Below are 14,227 nucleotides of genomic sequence, written 5' to 3'. Positions count from 1 at the left end.
ATGTTTTCTTCTTCCTAGCGGGGGGTGGAACAGAAAATAATTAAGAGGCACAGCAGCGGAGAATAGTTGTCAATCGCTACGTCGAACGTGCACACCTGTGAGGAGCGCCATGCTAATACTTAGCCTCAAATATAAATAATAGCACTCAGCCCGTTTAGCGACATGGCTCTGCAGCCCTTTGTAAGAATATGCTACTTTCAAGAGTGTGTGTGTGTGTGTGTGTGTGTGTGTGTGTGTGTGTAGATGAACACACACACACACACACACAAACCCTGCCTGACATCTTTAAACTTTCCAAGGGGATGCGACATCAACACAATTAGCAATTCACCCTCCGTTCTGAACCGCGCTCCTGCTAACAAGGGGCCACCAGGTAGACTTATTGTGTGTGTGTGTGTGTGTGTGTGTGTGTGTGTGTGTGTGAGGGGGGGTGCTTTTCAGAACAAACACACAACCTGACAGAAGCCACGTGTGGATGCAGGAGCTCCCGCCCACTCGCCGGCGAGCAGGCAGAGCGTAGCGCAGCTGTCAGTCACAGTCAGTGATGCGGGGAGTGTCGAACAGGCCCGGCTCCATCCCGGCTCCCCTGGCAGCCATCTGGAAACTACTTACTGCTGAATAATGCACCTCCACACTTTACTCCCGCTTAATTCACCGCGTCTGCACGTGCACGAGCGCGCATTGTGTGCGCCGGCGTATCCGACGTCGAGGACGCGCGGGATTGTCCGGGAGCGTGCGCGGAGCCCTATTTATAAAGCTGATTAATTATGAATGCGCGCGCTCATCCCGACCCGCGGCCGGGTCGTCGCCGCGGCGATGTTCCCGAACATGTCATTGACACGTCCTCTCACTTATTCCCCCTTTATTCACTCACTTTGTCTTTTATGGCTCATCTCTGTCTACTTTTCCTCCGAGCGCCCCCCCCCCCCCTCTCCGTCTCGGCCTCATTCATACTTAATATGGCCGTCCCGCGAAGACGGACATGGTGGCGGCCGCTTCCTCGTTCCTCAGCACGCCCCTCTCCGGACTCCCACCCCGTCATTGTGTCTCGCTTCGCCGCGTTCCCCCCTTTCATTATCGTTGGGACGGCGTGAATGAAATGCGCTCCCGCTGCACATTCCTGTGCGGTGAGCGCCGGCTAACTGTTAAAACACGCTCGCAAACAAACGCACGCCGACGCGGCTTGAACTTTCACTGCAGGCCGGTGACTCATTTTTCGGGCGACGGACTTTATTACAGGAAGTTTATTTTTTCAGTATCGACTAAGAATTTGCACGGGTATGTCCTTTTTAAACCCGCGAGTAGACGGACGATTCGAGACGACCCCGAGATGAGTCGATTTGAGACGAAAATGCAGAAAAATTACAAAAATGAAAATGTTGCCGGAAATACAGCAGATAGAATAACCTAAAAAACAAATAATGATAATAATAACAATAATAATAATAACCAGGACAGGCTACAGTAATCCACTGTCTGTGCCTAGCATGTATCATTAGATAGCTTGCTAGCTAAACAGACAAATAGATAGATAGATAGATAGATAGATAGATAGATAGATAGATAGATAGATAGATAGATAGATAGATAGATAGATAGATAGATAGATAGAAACTATAATTAGCAAATATTGGATCGATAGGTTGATAGAAGCTACATAGATAGACAGACAGGGAAATATAATGAGCAATTTCCATTAGACAGGTAAATAGCTACATAGCTAGCTAGATATATGGATAGGTTGGTCGTAAGACAGATAAATATAATTCACAAATAGCATTAGATAGCTTGCAAGAAAGATAAATAGCTCAGTGGATAGATAGCTGGACAGACAGATAAAAATATAATACAAATAAAATTAACAAATATCATTTAATAGCTAGTTAGAGATATGGATAAGATAGACAGATGTAATTAGCAAAAATAATTAGATAGCAAGCTATAAAGATAGATAAATAGCTAGATAGCTAGTTGGTTGGCAGACAGGCAGACAAACAGACTAATATAGTTAGCAAATATCAGTAGATAGCTTGCTAAAAAAAACAGATAAATAGTTAGATAGCCAGCTAGAGGGAGAGACAGACGTAATTAGTAAATATAATTAGATAACTAGCTAGAAAGATAGGTAAATAGATAGACACACAGACAGGCTGACAAATATAATTAGCAAATATCATTAGATAGCTAGCTAGAAAGACAAATAAATAGTTAGCTAATTAACTAGATCTATAGTTAGATAGAACCAGACAAATGTAATTAGCTGTAATTTACAAATATCATTAGATAGCTAGCTAGCTAAATAGCTCAGTGGATAGATAGATAGACAGACAGACAGACAGACAGACAGACAAATATAATTAGCAAATATCATTAGATAGCTAGCTAGCTAGATATCTATATAGCTAGCTTGATAGCTGTGCAGATAGATTGACAGATATCAAGCTAGCTATCGCAGCCGGCTACATCCGCACATCATAAACGGTAGCATAACAACACGTTACACATTAACGAACAAGACATATTGTTTGTTCAGTCAATCCTATGTTGATAAAACTGTATCGGAGACTGAGTATACTTCCAAAGTGAACGTTTGGGGGAGGGGGGGGGCAAGGCCTTGTTAGATCACCTCGCTATCAGCTCCCCCTCGTTCCGACACGTCTCCTCGCTCCTTCCCGGTTTCCTCCCAGCACCTGCCAGACACAAAACCTCCAGCCGACCCAAGGCCGAGATAAGGCTTCTCGCGGACCTTGGAAAAACAGTCCTCTCTGAAGTTGGCCTCCCTTTCCCTCTCGTCATCCCTATCTCCCGTGAAGGTGACCCCCTGTCCGAGAGCCCCCGTGCATGTTTGTGTGTGTGTGTGTGTGTGTGTGTGTGTGCGCACGCTCGTGCACCGTAATGAGGAGTCAGGGCCCAAATGAGGATAGATGGCTGAGTGTCCCTGCCCTCTGCCCGTCGCGGGGAAGCCTGAAAGGGAGTGATATTGGAAATCGACACCTTAGCTACATTAATCCCATGGTCCATTTAGCTTGGGATACGAACGGCGGCGGCGGAGGGGAAGGGCGGAAGGGGAGAAGAGGGGCTCAGCTCTCAATCTAAGAGGGAAAATACACATCGGAACAAGGTGTCTTTGGTTTCCGCGGCGTGTGTGTGAGAGCGTCGATAAAGGTACGAGCCGTTTCTGATATTTGTTTACAGCTCGTTCAAAGCCTCGACCCTCCCGGGGGCCGGAAACTCAATTCTGCTTTCGTCGCCGAGCGTCTCTCTCAGATGTCCGCGTTCCTTCCCGTCCCTCAGTAAATGGCGTGTCCTGGGGAAACGAGGCGGCCCGACAGAAGAGTCACACCTTCACGTGCCGGATGCTGGTTAAGTTTGGCCACGGCCCCATGGAGGAGGGGCCCGGAGGGCCGCGCTACGAGACCATGCAGTGTTTCGCGCTCACCCAGCCCAAGGCCATGATCGAGGAAGGGGAAGGTACGCCGGCTAACCTTCAAATACCATTCGCTCACATCAGAAGTACAGCGGCCCCTTAGGATACTTATATGATCTTATATGGTACATATTGTGGATGCGTTGCGATTATATTCACGTGCGATTTCACACGTACTTGGGGTTCTTGCTTTGCTATTGTTTTGTGTTTAATTTCCAATGAAAGCGTCTTCTTTTTGGGTTTTCTTTGGAGGTTCTCAGTCATCCGGGTCTTCTTCAGAACTAGAGAAGCCTCTCCGATGAGGGGTACCACGTCTTCAAGTGAATAAACTCAAGTCCAGTTGCCAAAACAAACATTTCGACAAGAATTCTTTCTGGGATCACCACTTGCCTTACGTAACAATTATTAAAAGAAATAGACAAAATAAGCACAAAGATATAAGATCATGCCACACAAGAGATAGGAACACCGCACGAGATAGGCATACTGTACCAACTACCTGGACGAAGCGGCCTAGGGATGCTGGAAGCTGTGAGCAGCGCCGGTTCAGAAGATGCGGCAGCGCCGTGGAGCGCATTGGAGTTGCGGAGGCCAACTTGACGTGTACCGCACAAATTTTCTTACTCTTGTATTCCTATCCTGAATTTTTTTTCGTATTTCATGACAACATTTGCTAGAATCGCACTTCGTGTCTCCAAAAAAAGCGTATCTTAAGGGGCCACTGTATTTGTTGTTCACACGGCAGTACTTTTTTGCTTATCCCTACAAAAATTACCGACTCATTTGGGCCTTCTGCCCGTTCTTCTTGCCGCCTCCCCGCAGATCTGCAGTCATGTATGATCTGCGTGGCCCGTCGCGTGACCGCCATGGAGAGGACCGAGAGCTTCAATACCCGCCACGAGCTCTCAGGTAGGGAAAAAAATTGCACAGAAAAAATAAACCAACCAAACCGTCACGCCTCCTTGATTGTCTCTGTCTCCCTCCCCTGGGGCAGGTAAGCTGATCCAGATCGACCAGAACTCCCTGCGAGCATCAATGCGTCCAGGCTGGGAGGACCTGTTGAGACGCTGCATCCAGATGTTCCTCCAGCACAGTGACGGACAGCCCTGGTCGCACAAACGCCACTACCACGAGGGTGGGTCACGCTCAGAAATCAGTCGAAGTTTGACGCCGTCTGCACCGGTTCGGAGGCTTAGAGGTACCTCCAGGGTTGGCGTAGACAGTGGTGAGACCAGCGATGCCGTATGGCCTAGAAACAGTTCCAAGACAGGAGGCAGAGGTCGCAGAGATGAAGATGTTGAGGTTCCCTTTGGGCGTGACCAAGATGGATAGGATCAGGATTGAGTCTGTTAGCGCATGTTAGATGTTTTGGAGAGAAGGTCAGAGAAGCCAGACTGAGATGCTTGGGTGTACAGAGTAGAGGTGTATTGGTAGACGGATGCTGGAACTGGAGCGGCCAGCCAGGAGGTCTTGAGGAAGACCAAAGGGAAGATTTATGGACGCAGTGAGAGAGGATATGAAGGTAGTTGGTCTGAGAGAGGAGAATAAAGAGAATAGTGTTGGATGGAGAAGGTCGATCAACTGTGGCGACCCCAGAAGGGGAAAGCCCAAAGGACAAGAAGAAGAGGTACTTCAAGGTTAATTAAAAAAATCTGAATTTTGAAAGTGGATTGGGCAAGAAAACCCGAAAAGGCCAGAAAAAAAAAGGTCAAGTGCTTGAAATGAAAGGTAAGCGACCCACCACAAGGCTTCACCGGTGATAAAAAAAATTCTCAAAATCAAGAGAACGCAGAAGGTCAGGAGGAGGGCCACTGTGCCTTTGCAGATGTTGAAAAAAACATACGACAGGGTGCCGAGAGAGGAACTGAGGATGTACGAAGTGGTCCGGAGTGCCAGAGAAGTATGTCAGAGTGGTGCAGGACACGTATGACAGCTGTGAGACGGTAGTCAGCTGGGACAGAGGTGTGATGGAATGCATCAGGGATCAGCTCTGAGCTACTTCTCGTTTGCTGTGGTGATGGACACGCCGACAGATGAGGTTAGACAGGAATCTCCGTGGATTATGTTGTTTGCGGATCACGTTGTGATCTGTAGCGAGAGCAGGGAGCAGGTGGAGGTGGGGGGACAACCTGGAAAGGCGAGGAACGAAGGTCAGCCGGACAGCAAGACAAGACGGGCAAAGAGAGGGACCCGAGTGCTACAGTGATGCCACAGGGAGTTCCCAAAAAGAAGGTGGAGGGTTTTAACAAGGGGAAACGGTCCAGAGCAATGGAGAATGTGGAGGAGAGGTGAAGGAAGCAAGTCGGAACAGGTGGAGAAAAGCACCAGGGGTGACAAAACGGTGTCAGAATGTTGTAGAAGGAGGTGAGAGTTGGGACTGCCAGGCAAGAGGGCCAGAAGGGATTTGCGGACGAAGGAAAAGTTCGGAAGCATGTGGTGCCATACTTGACGGGAGATTCGTCTTCAGCGTCTGAACGAAAACACCCCCACCCTGAATGTCACCGAGGCCTCGATGTTTCTAAAGGACCACTGAGTACCACTGTCCTTTTTATGGCATTTGTCCTCGGTGCCATTCATCGGTCGTAACATGCAGGAAGGGATCGATGAAGTCAGTCACGTGATGTTAACGTTCCATTGTTCCCACCCGTAAAGCCTTCCTGCAGGGTCACGCCGAGACGCCCCTGTACCGCTTCTCCATGTCCGACGGCACTCCAGTCACAGCACAGACGAAGAGCAAACTGTACCGCCATCCAATGAGCAACGAGCCTCAAGGCTTCATCTCCACTCATCTACTTCAGAGGTCAGAGCTGGGAAGAAAAAAAAAAAACAACAAAAGAAAAACGTTTGCGCTCTTAAAACACGGGGAAAAGAATTTGTAGCGTTTCTGCTCTGGAAAAAAAAAAAAAAAAGAAGAAAAAGCACTTGTAGCATATCAGTGCAAGGCAGCGCAGGCATTCATGCCAAAAGAAAGGCTGAAGTAGCTTTTATTCACAGACGTCCTGTGAACATCGGGAGGACTCCGCAGAGCGCCTTGTATTGTAATGATATTTATACGCGGCACCTGCACTCTTGAGAGGTTATTGGAAGGGACTCCGCATTTTTCACAGTTTTTTTTTCCCCTTCTCCACCTTCCTTTCCAAACCAGGGAGCCAAACGGTTACCGCTCAGCGCAGGGTGGCGGTATGATACCCAACGCCATGAGGCAACAGAGTATGGGAGGCCCCAACCCCAATGCCCAAATGAACATGAGCGCCAGTGGGGGTATGGGCATGGGGGGCATGGCCAACATGAGCAGGGGCTTCGGGATGAACGAGCAGGGCCACATGGGCCACATGGGCCAGATGGGTGGCAACGCTGCGTACGGAGGGAACGGCGGCGGAGGAGGCGGAGGTGGGGCCATGGGGAACCGCATGATGCAGATGAATCCCATGGGACACATGAACCAGATGGGTCCCATGAGCCACCCGGGCCAGGGCATGCCTCAGCACCCTCAACAGCCCCCGTTTCAAGGCGGCGGCGGCTTCGGACTGAGCGGCTTGAATAGCCCTTCGGGAAGTCCCCGGATGGGCGTCCCCCAGCCGGGCCTCCTGATGTCACCCAGGAATCGAGGGAGCCCCAAGATGGGTGCCAATCAGTTCTCGCCCGGAGGTAATCCCACGGTCGCCTAGTATCAGAACCAATGAGTGACTTAAATTCTGAGTATTCTGCGTTCTGTTCCAGGCATACACTCTCCCATGAGTGGCATCGGTAGCGGGGGGAGTGGAGGGAGCACCACGACCTACTCCAGCAGTTCTCTGAATGCCCTCCAGGCGATCAGCGAAGGGGTGGGGACCTCCCTCCCGTCCACCCTAACGTCCCCCTCGCCCGCCCACAAACCAGATAGCTCCCCTAGCATCCACTCCTCTTCCTCCCAGCCGAGCCAGCCCGTCAAAGCTGGCCAAGATGGCTCCAAAAGCCCGGTCGGAGGCATGGGGCCGGGCTCCGGCGACCACCACCCCGTACACCATCACCACCATCATCAGCATTCCCAGGCCGAGAGTTCCGGCGACCGACCCGACAGCCAGGTGGCCGCCGCGACCAAGGAATCTACGGAGGGTACCAACGAGGTTGCCGCGGCCGGCTCTGAGCCCGGGCGCAGGCTGCCGGACAGTAAGGGGCACAAAAAGTTGCTCCAGCTGCTGACGTCGCCCACGGAGGAGCTGGGAATGGGAGGCAGTGGGTCGACGGGGCCGCCCATAGCTCCGCCCCCTGCGGGCGGCAGCACTCCAGTGGGCTCGGAGAGCAAGGACCCCGCCGGCGGGATGACCAGCCCCTCGTCCACCGGGGTGTCCTCCTCTTCGTCGGCGAACGCCGGCCAGCAAAGCGGGCCGGGGGGCGTCAACGCCGCCTCGATATCATCGGCCCACTACACGGGCTCGCTGCAAGAGAAGCATAAGATACTCCACAAGCTTCTTCAGAACGGGAACACTCCGGACGAGGTGGCGAAAATCACCGCCGAGGCCACGGGAAAGGTGTCCCTGGGGAACCAGGAGGGCGGCGAAGGCGCGGCCGGAGGATCCGGGTCCGGGAGCGGGTCCGGCCTGATCGCGGAGCCCAAACAGGAGCAGCACAGCCCCAAGAAAGAGAAGACCCACGCCCTTCTCCACTACCTCCTCAACAAAGACGATTCCAAAGAACCGGTGGACGTAAAGCCCAAACTGGAAGCGCTCGATGAGAAAGGGTCCTCGGGGAGCGCCGGCGGGGTTCCTCGGGGCGGCCCCGGGTCGGGACCCGGACATGCGCCTGAACATCCGGAGGGAAAGATCAAGTCGGAACCGGCCGATGATGTACGATTTTTTTTCTTACTTGAATCATTCCGTCTTTCTGCCGAGTCATCGCCACGGCAATGGATGCGGTTCTCTGTCGGATAATAATCGAGGTTGTTGTTCCTTTTTAGCTGCACAATCTGGAGTCCATCTTAGGAGATCTGCGAGGCTCGGGCTCCGACTTTTACCCAGATCAGACCGGAGGAGGAGGAGGAGGAGGAGGAGGAGGAGGAGGAGGAGGTGTGAACGATATCGGCAGCAAACCCCAGGGTTGCCTTGACGACGGTCTTCAGGGTAATTGGTTCAAGGACGTGCACGAAGCAACAGTTAGATGAAGAGGAGTGTGTCCGTTACCCGTTGATGAACATTGTTGCGGCAGCTGGGTTTTGTCTTCCCGAAGAGGTTTCGCCTCTCATCTCACGTAAACTAGTGATCCATAAAGTTCAGACGCAGATACCACTCGTAGCAGATCCTTCGACCGATATAGCGTACCGGATCTAATTGTAAGCGTCCCTCAACAAAGACAAGAGAGGCGTCTCACCGGTTTCGTTGTGTATTTTCGGACAGGAAGTCCAGGCGTGGGTCCTGGACCCCGGGGACCCTTCCAGAGATCAATGTCCATGGAGGGGAAGCCTCCGGCGGGGCTCGGAGGAGCAGGAAGACGCTCAATGCTCATCAAGCAGGAGAACATGATGGGCAGTCCGGACAGCTACCACGGGAGCATGGGTACGGCCTACGGTCCCCTCGGACGCTAACGTCCATTAGCTTCGGCGCCGTCGCTTACGCACATCTGGTGTTTATTTGTGACCAGGACCGATGAGCAGGGGGATGGTACCCCAGAGGTCTCCCATGGGGGGCTCAGGGGACTGGGGCATGCCGCGCTCCAGCGCCAGCCCGGTTGGCTCGGCCGGACACCCCGCGATGATGCGCCCGGGCGTGGATTACAATAACGGCAAGGGCATGATGGTCGGCCGCTCCGGCGGCGTCTCGGGATCCAGGTCGATGCTGCAGCAGCAGCTTATGGATATGGGTAAGTCGGGCGATGTTATCTTCAGCTAGAGGAGGCTCAGTTCCAATTAGCCGTGACAACCCGTAGACCTACCCTTCCTTCCTTATCCCTTGTATACCCTTGCATCGTTTTCCTCATTTCTTTGGTCCCTCCGGTTTCCCGGCCGACTACACGTACCCCGACGTACTCTGGGCGTTTGATATGTTTTTCCAAATACCGATAGAGGCGATAGAAATTATATAAACGCTAATCGTGCCGAGCCTTGAAAGCTCCTCAGTTCCTCACCTGTCCATCTTCTCCTGTCCATCTGTGATGTCAAGGTGGCTCCGGGGACATGGGCATGGGCATGAGTCCGTTCGGCCAGCAGGGTCAACCCAACCAGTCCCCGTCCTGGCCGGACGCCATCATGGGCATGGACGGCAACAGGTGAGAGCCGGCCTCGCCGTTCGCGTCCGGACCGGCGGCGAGCCGCCCGCCTTCTAACCCGAGGGGTCGTGGTTGCGCGTCGCAGGCGCCAGTTCGGCAACACCCTGGACGACCTCCTGATGCCTCCCACCACCAGCGAGGGCCAGAGCGACGAGCGGGCGCTCCTGGACCAGCTGGACTCCCTTTTGAACAACACCGACGGCATCGCCCTGGAGGAGATAGACCGGGCGCTCGGTATTCCAGACCTCGTCAGCCAGGTAGATCGTGAGGGGGGTGCGAACACGAGCGCTCGTCTCTGAGCGCTAATAGATTGCTGTAATGTCGTAGTCATAAAACACCCGGCATGTCATGACTCATAAGTGTGATTTAAATTCACCTTTGCATTAGATATTTTAGTCATGACTGGCTGTTCACTCTGCTCTCTGGGTTAGCGGAGGGATGAGCCCAGAGGGATCTGTCTGTGCCGCTTTAGAAAAAGACAATTACAGAGTCAGTGAACTGGAGATTAATCAATAAGAAAGAGACGTTGTACATATTTCACCTTGGGTCCCTTTTACCGTAGACCCAGGGAGCCGAGCAGCAGCTGGAGCCTTTCCCCGGACAGGACCCGTCCATGGTGCTGGACCAGAAGCCGCTCTACGGGCAGGGCTACCCCGGCCCCCCCGCCATGCCCATGCAGTCCGGCTACGGGGGGAACCCCATGCAGGGGCAGCCCCAACAAGGGGGCTTCGGGCCCATGCTGTCCCAGATGGGCCAGGGTGGCACCTTCCCCGGCATGGCGGGCATGGGGGGCATGGGTCACCCTCGCGCCGGCATGATGAGGCCCAGGATGATGAGCGCCAACAAACCCATGAGGCTTCAGCTGCAGCAGAGGCTGCAGGGCCAGCAGGTACGGGGCCTCGGACGTTCCGCGCGATCCGATGGCGACGGCTGTCATTCCCCAACGCTGTCTTTGTCACGTTCCTCAGTTCATGAATCAGTCGCGGCAGGCCATGGGCATGAAGATGGACAGTCCGGGCGGGAGCCCCGCAATGAGAGCAGGCATGCAGCCCGGCATGGCGGGACAGGTAAGCTTGGGGTACCCCCAACTTGGGGTACCCGTGTTGCCAGGCATACGCCTTTTCTTCCAAGTGAGAAGGCGGTCATGTCTTCTTCTTTTCCTTCGGGCCTCTGAATCCTCCTCTCTCACACCAACTAACTTCAGATCCTCTCGCACTACGTCCAGAAATCTTCTCTTCGGTCTCGCTCTAGACCGGTGGTCCCGTACCTTCTTACCGGTTGAGTACACGTAGATTGTTTGTGCTCGTATGTAACTTCATTAGCAGCTTCCTCATAACGTTGCCAACGAGATAACAAGAGTATGTTGAAGACTTTATCGCCTCTTTAGGTCTTTGGGAATCACCTGTTGCGATAAATCCATATTTCAAGTTAAACGCTTTCTTTTTCTTGGAAGTCCGAGGCTCTTCGTCTGTCTCTTCACCGGGCCTTCTCCCCTTCGAAGAGAAACTTTCCGAAGGCGTCCGTTTTTTACTCCTTTTGCTAGCTTGTGGTTTCAGTTTTTGACACTCGATGGACCGAGATGCAACCGAGAGAATCCGGTCATTTATCAAAATAAAGATTGTTCGGACTGAGATTGTAAATCCAACGGAAATACCGTGATTTCCGGACTATTGAGCGCACCTCAATATAAGCCGCACCGGCTAGCCGATCGCTGTCTTGATTTTTGAGGCATAAATGTATTTTTATATATTCATTATTTCAATTATTTTGATGCATTTTCCAGGGTGGTGACCAATCAGTGCAGGATGTTTTGTATCCTGGGCGCTGATTGGCTCATCAAACATTCACCATCTCGCCTACTCGTCTTGTCGCTGTCGTGTTTGTGCTAATTATCCGCGACGGCTTTTTCATTTTATTTCAAACAATCTGCACCTTTTAAGGTATCCGCTACCAAAACTTAGCGGCAGAGGAACTTAGCAAAAATAGGTTTGCTACTTTGAGGATTTTTCGTTTACCACGGCTGATTCCGGAAGGTAACTTCCGCGAAAAACAAGGGACTGCTGTAAAAACATTCCCGTCACACATCCTGCATGTTCTTGGTAGGAACCTGGAGAACCCCAGGGAGACACCGGGGGCGAACATACAAGTACGGAATAATGCAAAAAAAAAAAAAAAAAACACGGTCATTCATTATGCATCCGTTCCTGCAGCCGGGCTTCCTCAGCGCGCAGATGATGGCCCAGCGCAGCAGAGAGATGGTCACCATGCAGATGAGGAGACAGCGCATGATGATGCTGATGCAGCAGCAGCAACAGCAGGCGGCCGCCGCCGCCGCGGGTGGATTCAGCCCGCCTCCGAATGTCACGGCCCCTGGCGGCATGGAAAACAACGTGGGAGGGCCGAGCATGGGCCAGCCGGGCCCCCAGCAATTTGGCTACGGAGGTAATTACGGTGAGTCCACGAGTCACGGGGGCGTGCTGCCCTCTTGTGGCAAGAATGTGAACTGCACAGTCTTGTTTTTTTTCCACCACAAAACAAGATAAACCTTATTGATCCCCATAGGGGAAATCGTTTGTCATAACAGTTATACTGTCAAAAATAAATCTGAATGTACATTAGAATAGAGAAACAGAGGATAGCAAAGAAATCCACGGATAAATAGACAGCAGGGAGAACAGCAACAACAACAACAACAGGGATAAGAATGCGACATTAAGGGTGGAAAGCAGACAATCAGAACTAAATGACAATGGAAATAGAGTGACAATTGCAATGACAAGAACAAAATAAATAAAAATAGGCAGGATGTGTGTGGGCTGGGGCCAACAAGGATAAGAAAGACAGCAGAGTTATGGCAGGAGATGTGAAAGGGTCAGGAAGCACAGATGCACCTCAGGCCGGTCACAGTTGTGTGTGATAGTCTACCGGCCGTGGGCACAAAGGAGCTTCTGAAGCGTTGGGTTCTACACCGGGTTGGGATGAACCCTCGGCTGAAAAGCTGCCCGTCAGCCGCAGCTGGTGGTGCAGGGGGCGGGAAGGATCCTCCAGGATAGTTCCCGGTTTGTCCTTCACCCTCCCCGATTCCATCGGTCCGAGACGGTCCAGGTTCAAACCCACTGGCGAACGGGCTTTTCGTCACTAACTTGTTGAGTCTGTTGACCTCAGCAGTGGCAGCGCCCCACCAGAAGAAGAGTGCACTGGCTACCGTAGACTGGTAGACACCAAACCACCTTAGTCTACATCTGCACTGGCTACCGTAGACTGGTAGAAGGTCTTGAGGAGCTACAGACTCCAAACCACCTTAGTCTACATCTGCACTGGCTACCGTAGACTGGTTGAGGGTCTTGAGGAGCTACAGACACCAAACCACCTTAGTCTACATCCTGCTCTGGCTATCGTAGACTGGTAGAAGGTCTTGAGGAGCTACAGACACCAAACCACCTTAGTCTACATCCTGCTCTGGCTACCGTAGACTGGTAGAAGGTCTTGAGGAGCTACAGACACCAAACCACCTTAGTCTACATCTGCTCTGGCTACCGTAGACTGGTAGAAGGTCTTGAGGAGCTACAGACACCAAACCGCCTTAGTCTACATCCTGCTCTGACCCTTCATATAGAGTACGTCCTTGTTGTGTGTCCAGTCCAGTCCATTTTATTGTTGATGTGGACCCCGAGGTACTTGCAGGAGTCCACTATCTCCACCTCTTCACCCCGGATGGTGAGTGGTACCCTTAACATTTTTTGTGTATAATCCAACTCCGGCTACCTCCACAGGAATGAGCCAGCAGGGAGACCCGTCTTTCGGCCCGTCGGGCGGCAGCCCTCCCAACGCCATGATGCCCGGCCGCTTGGGGCCTCAGAACCCCATGATGCAGCCGCACCCGCAGGGCGGACCCATGTACCAGGGCGCCGACATGAAGGGCTGGTCGCAGGGCGCCATGGGACGCAACAGGTTGGCGCCACAAACGCAGCTCGCCCGCCGCGACCTCTCGAACCGGTTAAAGACGTATCCCCTCTATCCGTCAGCTCGTACCCCCAGCAGCAGTTCGGCCAGCAGGCTCCCCCCGGGCAGCAGCAGTTCGGCCAGCAGGGGAACCCGGCCCAGTACGGGGGCATGATGATGAACGGAGGCATGGCGGCCGGCGGCGGGGGAGGTCACATGGGCCAGATGGGCGGGCAGATGGGGATGAACCCCATGGTGATGGGGCGTATGCCCATGGGACCCGACCAGGTGGGTGACGGGGATCCGGGTGGGGGAACGGCCGATGGGTGTTTGGTGCTCGGCTCACGTCGCGTCCCGTGTTTTTCTGCCCCAAACAGAAATATTGCTGAGCGGCGTCGCGGTCGAGCCTCCTTGCACAGAATCCCCCGCCTTGCCACCGGAGCTGACGGCGCATGTGCGTGTACACCCCTATGTGTGTGTGTGTGTGTTCATGCAGGACCTCACTCCCACCAGAAGAGGGAGTAAACACTCGGACCAGCCGCCCCCCCCACACACACACACACACACACACACACACTCACAGGGGCACACATGATTTTGTGATTCCCCGATGGACTT

At 52.9% G+C, this 14,227-nt stretch overlaps 1 protein-coding gene across 4 annotated transcripts in view; it reads left to right on the top strand.

The window, feature by feature from the left end:
* Positions 1-14,025, top strand: part of LOC147226901 (nuclear receptor coactivator 3-like) — a 64,078-nt gene extending 50,053 nt beyond the window's left edge. For 3 of the 4 annotated variants that reach the window (XM_086159033.1, XM_086159034.1, XM_086159036.1), the window contains 17 exons: positions 3,295-3,471; positions 4,250-4,336; positions 4,422-4,562; positions 6,080-6,227; positions 6,573-7,075; positions 7,148-8,253; positions 8,364-8,526; positions 8,800-8,958; positions 9,044-9,262; positions 9,562-9,667; positions 9,753-9,924; positions 10,230-10,556; positions 10,636-10,734; positions 11,878-12,118; positions 13,441-13,618; positions 13,693-13,897; positions 13,987-14,025. In XM_086159033.1, the coding sequence (XP_086015159.1) occupies positions 3,295-3,471; positions 4,250-4,336; positions 4,422-4,562; positions 6,080-6,227; positions 6,573-7,075; positions 7,148-8,253; positions 8,364-8,526; positions 8,800-8,958; positions 9,044-9,262; positions 9,562-9,667; positions 9,753-9,924; positions 10,230-10,556; positions 10,636-10,734; positions 11,878-12,118; positions 13,441-13,618; positions 13,693-13,897; positions 13,987-13,998 (4,043 nt within the window). In that variant the 3' untranslated portion in view covers positions 13,999-14,025. The remainder of the gene's footprint in view (positions 1-3,294; positions 3,472-4,249; positions 4,337-4,421; positions 4,563-6,079; positions 6,228-6,572; positions 7,076-7,147; positions 8,254-8,363; positions 8,527-8,799; positions 8,959-9,043; positions 9,263-9,561; positions 9,668-9,752; positions 9,925-10,229; positions 10,557-10,635; positions 10,735-11,877; positions 12,119-13,440; positions 13,619-13,692; positions 13,898-13,986) is intronic. The other variant, XM_086159035.1, reaches the window with a different exon arrangement.
* Positions 14,026-14,227: the final 202 nt, after the last annotated feature.

Source organism: Fistularia commersonii, chromosome 14 (genome assembly GCF_037954325.1).
Source record: "Fistularia commersonii isolate RoL2024-O1a breed Wild chromosome 14, RoL_Fcom_v1.0, whole genome shotgun sequence".
In the NCBI taxonomy this organism is placed as follows: domain Eukaryota; kingdom Metazoa; phylum Chordata; class Actinopteri; order Syngnathiformes; family Fistulariidae; genus Fistularia; species Fistularia commersonii.
The sequence above is the reverse complement of the archived record's forward strand: the minus strand, read 5'-3'. Positions and strand labels throughout refer to the sequence as shown.